Source organism: Dendrobium catenatum, unplaced genomic scaffold (assembly GCF_001605985.2).
Source record: "Dendrobium catenatum unplaced genomic scaffold, ASM160598v2 fragScaff_scaffold_574, whole genome shotgun sequence".
NCBI lineage: Eukaryota > Viridiplantae > Streptophyta > Magnoliopsida > Asparagales > Orchidaceae > Dendrobium > Dendrobium catenatum.
The window spans coordinates 975,336-981,241 of NW_021319036.1; the positions used below are offsets into that span (position 1 = coordinate 975,336).

The 5,906-nt window shown below is 43.5% G+C and overlaps 1 protein-coding gene across 1 annotated transcript; it reads left to right on the forward strand.

Moving 5' to 3' along the window:
- Positions 1 to 406: 406 nt before the first annotated feature.
- On the forward strand, positions 407 to 1,921 carry LOC110095978 (scopoletin glucosyltransferase-like). Its single transcript, XM_020821718.2, has one exon. It carries the CDS (start codon positions 494 to 496, stop codon positions 1,907 to 1,909), a length of 1,416 nt encoding a protein of 471 aa, XP_020677377.1. The 5' UTR covers positions 407 to 493; the 3' UTR covers positions 1,910 to 1,921.
- The last annotated feature ends 3,985 nt before the right edge of the window (positions 1,922 to 5,906 follow it).

Genomic DNA, 5,906 nt, shown 5'->3' on the forward strand with positions numbered 1-5,906 from the left:
TATACTATATTTTATCACTCATTTGATTTACTTAATGATACCTGATACAGCATCACAAAATTAGCTTGATCGGGCACGAATCTCGAGGCGAAAGCTAGTTGGAAACTTCAAAAATTAATTCCGAGAGCACCCCAACTCCGATTTCAGCAAGCTTATAGTCGAACTGAGCGTCTCGGAAATACGAACTCAACGACACCAAGATCAACCCAATCCGAGCCCAAATGGGTCCAAATAATGGATCCAAAGTGCTGTTGGAAGGTTCAAACCGTAATTTGAGTTACCAAACGGACTCCGATTTTGACGAACTTTATCTCATTTTAATCTTTCAGATTCCCGAGAGGAAGTTGACCTTCCATCAGTAATGACGATAGCTTCAGATATTAAAGCAAAGATTTTGGACATTTCTTCTTCTTATAAAAAGAGTCTCCCACTCCATTACAGAGTAAAATCAATCGCACACAACAGTGTGTTTCTCTCTAGCCATTATCCAGCAATGACCTCTGAAGCCAATCATCTCCACATGCTATTCTTCCCTTTCATGGCGCAAGGCCACATGCTCCCTATGGTCGACATGGCCAAAATCTTCGCAGCCCGTGGCATCCGCATAACCATCCTCACTACTCCTGTTAATGCTACCATCATCCGCCCCAGCATCGATGACTCTGTTCAACTCCACATTATCCCTTTTCCCTCTGTTGAGTTTGGCCTCCCCAACGGGTGTGAGAACCGCTCATTAATGTTTGATCATGACCAAGTAAGCAACTTCTTCAAGGCTCTCTCCTCGCTTCGACACTCTTTCGATTATGTGCTTGGAGAACTCTACCCTGATTGCGTAGTCACCGACATGTTCTTGCCATGGACATATTATGTTGCCACCGCAAGAGGTATTCCACGACTTGTTTTTCATGGGAGTAGCAACTTCGCAATGTGTGCTACCACTGCTTTTGAGCGGTGCCCCCTAAAAGTGGACAAGGCCGAGTGCTTTGTTTTTCCTGACCTCCCCCACCGTATAGAGATGTTAAGAACCCAAATAATGGACTTTAACAAATTTGCAGGAACACCATCTGACATCATTTTTGAGACATTTAGAGAAGCAATGGAGGTGGAATCGAAAAACTATGGTGCATTGATGAATAGTTTCTATGTGCTGGAACCTGAATTTGCTGACCACTATCGCAAGGGGATAGGGAGGGTGTGGAATATTGGCCCTGTTTCTCTATACAACAAGGAGATGACCAAGTCATCAAGAGGTGGGGAGTATCCAGCTTCTGTTAACGAGTGTTTGAAATGGCTTGACAAAAGACCAACAGGCTCGATTGTATACATATGCTTTGGAAGTGGAAGCCTATTCTCGGTGGAGCAATTGAGAGAAATAGCGCTTGCGCTTGAGGAATCTAGGCTTCTATTTGTTTGGGTGGTGAGGAATGAGTGCGATGATTGGATTCCAAAGGGGTATAGAGAGAGAATTAAAGAGGTAGGGATGATGATAAGAGGATGGGCCCCACAACTAGTGATACTAAATCATGATGCAGTTGGGGGATTTGTAACTCATTGTGGGTGGAATTCTTGTTTAGAAGGAATTAGTGCAGGGTTGCCGATGGTAACATGGCCGTTGTATGCGGATCAATTTTATAATGAAAAGTTTTTAGTAGATATATTGAAGGTTGGTATAACGGTGGGCTCAAAGGTGAACACTTTTAATATAGAGATGAGACCCATTGTGAAGGCTGAGGTAATAAAGATAGCTGTTAGGACGTTGATGGGGGATGGGATGGAAGCAAACGAGAGGAGGAGGAGGGCAAAACAACTTGGGGAGATGGCCAAAAAAGCTGTGGACAAGGGAGGGTCATCTTATGAGGAGATCGAAAATTTGATAAATGAATTAATTGATCGAAAGAAGCGTGTGTAGCTTTGCTTGGGGAATTTATTTTTTCTTCTAAAATTAATGCCTACTTAAATATTTGCATCTCACTTAAAATTTAAATTATCATCTTGGTTCTCAAATATTGTTTTATGCAGACGGTTCGGAGTAAGTCCTTTTCAACAATTGAGATAATGAGGAATCAAGAGCCACAAAATAATATACAATATAAGATGTTAACTAATTTGAATATTTTGATACATCTCATTATCATGAACTATGAACCAAACATAAAATTTTATGAATTATATCTTTATCTTTTATAATGATAATAACTATTTCTCAAAAAAAAATGTGGTGCTATCTTATTCTTTTTAATAATAAAATGTTAGTAAAAATGTGATCTATTAATCAAAATATCAATGATTATTTCTCAAAAAATAATATACAAAAGCTAGGAGTCATCTAATACAACACTAACTAGACACTCCTTAAAAGATAAAATAATAGTAAAACATGTAGAATCATAATTCTGATGAGTCTCGCACTCCATATCCTTTTCTGAGACATGATATTATCAAATCACATATATTTAGCTAAACACCCCAGCTGATCACTAAAATTTTACAATTGAACTCAAAGCATATGAAAGAAGCAATGTGCATGAAATTATTTAATTCATAACTGTAGTAGTCAATATGATAATGAATTTATACAGAAATAATAAAATGCATTATATAATGGTGAAATCCAAAAACAGCATACTACGATTGTTGAAATAATAAAGCTATAAATAATCATTGTTGTTGCATCCTGGAATATTCGCGGCGGTAGAGAAATATTTATGGTTTAACGTCTTAGCATTGTATGAAGATCCAGCACACAAGCAGATAAGTGAGGGGGTGAAACATTCATAAGAGACACCAGAGTTTTTACGTGGAAAACCCCTTAAAAGGGGGAAAAACCACGGGGCCTGGCCCAGTTTGAATGAATCCACTAGTATTTGTAGTTGTTACAAATGAGGCTCTTCCTTGGGAGAAAGCCTTGGATTGATGTAACAAATGTACATCATGCAGATTGCATTACATAGTAGGAATTACATATACATGTTTGTCTGGTCGGAAGGACCGTAGTCGGCAGGAGACCGGGTCAGAAAGACCGTCGTCTGTTAATGGAGGTCGGAAGGAACATAGTAGGCGACGAAGGCCTGAAGGACCGTGGTCGGTAGGAAACTGGGGTCTGAAAGACTGTTGTAGTAGGACGGTACTTTGGTAGAACTCTGGACGTCAGGTAGTGGCCCAGCAAAAGTCCAGGCCTCAAATTGTGTTCCGACAAAACAACGGCGTATGGTGGTAGTCTAGCAGAGGAGAGAGCCTTTGGTGAAGGTGAAGGTGAAGGCCTCAGATGTTGGTGAGGTCCTTTGACGAATGTGAGGGCTTCTGGAGAAGTTGAGGGCCTCAGATGAAGAAATCAGGCCTGAAAGTCGGGCCTTGAGCAGAACGTTGGGCATGAATGTCAGACCTTTAGTAGCACGTCGGGCCTGAACGTCAGGCCTTGAGATGGTGGTGCAGCGAAACTCCGACGGTGGTCCGGCGAGGCTCCAGAGGTGGTCCAGCGAGGCTCCGGCGGTGGTCCGGCGAGGCTCCTGCGGTGGTCCGGCGAGGCTCCTGCGGTGGTCCGGCGAGGTTCCGGCAATGGTCGAGGAGGAGCTTCTTCCTTCCCTTCCTTCTCCTCTTCCTTCTCTTCTTGCTTGAGTCCCCCTCTCATGAGAAATGAGGGCTCTATTTATAGATTTTCTGGAGTGACATGACCCGTAAATAGGCGTGAGATCAGGGGCGAATAGGGAGTGGTCGAATGGACGGCCGATATTGAATCCTACGATCGTGCACCGTTCGTTGGACATTTGAAAGCCTTAGTGATGTCAGATTTCTATGATCTTGGTCTCGTTGGACTCATCTCGTCGATTCGCTCGATTCTAGTATAAGCTCGTTAAAATCGGAGATCGTTTGGTAACTCAAATTGCGGTTTGAACCTTCTAAAAGAGCTTCGGGTCCTTGATTCGGACCCATTTGGACGCGGATTGGGTCGAATTTGGTGTCATTGTATTTGTATTTCCAAGACAATCAGTTTGACTGTAAGCTCACTGAAATCGGAGTTCAGGTGCTCCCGGATTTAATTTTTGAAGTTTCCAACTTGATTTTTGCCTCGAGATTCGTGCCCGATCAAGTTAATTTTCGCATGACGTATCAGTTGCCCCCCTATTTTCGTCGTTGAAGCTCCAGAAGTATGAAAATACTTGTTCCAAAATTTTACATTGGCCGAATCGTAAAAAATTGGGCTTCAAAAGTTGAATATTTGAAGATACTTGGTCATAGAAGCCCCGTCGAGCTCCAGAAGTGTCAAAATTGAGTCCGGAACTTCAAAAAACGGTCCTGAGGGCCCAAAAAACATCAAGTTTGGACTATCCGTGCCTAAAATCGGGCCCGGACAAGCTTGGCAGGCCGAACCATGCATTGCGCGGTTACCTATTTAATTTTTTTTGTGGGGCCCACATAGAATTTTTTAACCCAAAAAATTCTGAAAAAATTCCAGAAAATTCCAAAAAATTCTGAAAAAATTCCAGAAAATTCCAAAAAATTCCGAAAAAATTCTAAAAAATCAGAAAAATGTGGGAAATTCGAAAATGCTGGAAAAATTTAGAAACTTTTCCTCTTCTATTCAAAAAAGTATAAATAGGCCCCCTAGGCCTTTAGAAAAATTGCCCTTCTCCTCTTCTTTTCCCCTTTTCTGTTTCTTCTTCTCTTCTTCTCCTCTCCCTCTGTCCTTACTATTGAGGCCTTCCCTTGATTTTTCGAGGCCCCTCTTTTGGCAAGAAAGTCCATAGATTCTCCCTTCTTCTCTTCTCCCTCTGTCCTTACTATTGAAGCCTTCCCTCAATTTTTCGAGGCCCCTATCTTGGCAAGGAAGTCCGGAGATTCTCCCTTCTTCTCTTCTCCCTCTGTCCTTACTATTGAGGCCTTCCCTTGATTTTTCGAGGCCCCTCTTTTGGCAAGGAAGTCCGGAGATTCTCCCTTCTTCTCTTCTCCCTCTGTCCTTACTATTGAGGCCTTCCCTTGATTTTTCGAGGCCCCTCTTTTGGCAAGGAAGTCCGGAGATTCTCCCTTCTTCTCTTCTCCCTCTGTCCTTACTATTGAGGTCTTCTCTCAATTTTTCGAGGCCCCTCTCTTGGCAAGGAAGTCTGGAGATTCTCCCTTCTTCTCTTCTCCCTCTATCGTTACTATTGAGGCCTTCCCTTGATTTTTCGAGGCCCCTCTTTTGGCAAGGAAGTCCGGAGATTTCCCCTTCTTCTCTTCTCCCTCTGTCCTTACTACTGAGGCCTTCCCTTGATTTTTCGAGGCCCCTCTTTTGGCAAGGAAGTCCGGAGATTTCCCCTTCTTCTCTTCTCCCTCTGTCCTTACTATTGAGGCCTTCCCTCGATTTTTCGAGGCCCCTCTTTTGGCAAGGAAGTCTGGAGATTTCCCCTTCTTCTCTTCTCCCTCTGTCCTTACTACTGAGGCCTTCCCTCGATTTTTCGAGGCCCCTCTTTTGGCAAGGAAGTCCGGAGATTCCCCCTTCTTCTCTTCTCCCTCTGTCCTTACAATTGAGGCTTTCCCTTGGTCTTCCAAGGCCCCTCTCTCTGCAAGGAAGTCCGGAGATTCCCTTCTCCCTTTCTACTTCGAGAGATCATGTGGAGTTCTGATGGTAGGAAGAAGTTCGGTGTCGGATAGAAGCACTGAGTCGGGTATAAGACCGACTAAAGTTCATCGACGAATAGAAGTCCGACGATGAGTAAAAGTCCGCTGACGAGCAAAAGTCCGACGACATGGAGAAGTCCCATGTCGGGTAGAAGTCCGACGACAGGGAGAAGTCCTACGTATGGTGGAAGACCGACGAAAGTTCATCGACGAGCAGAAGTCCGACGAGTAGGAGAAGTCCGACGTCTGGTAGAAGTACCGCCTTGGGCAGAAGACCAATGAAAGTTCGTCGACGGGCTGAAGTCGGACGA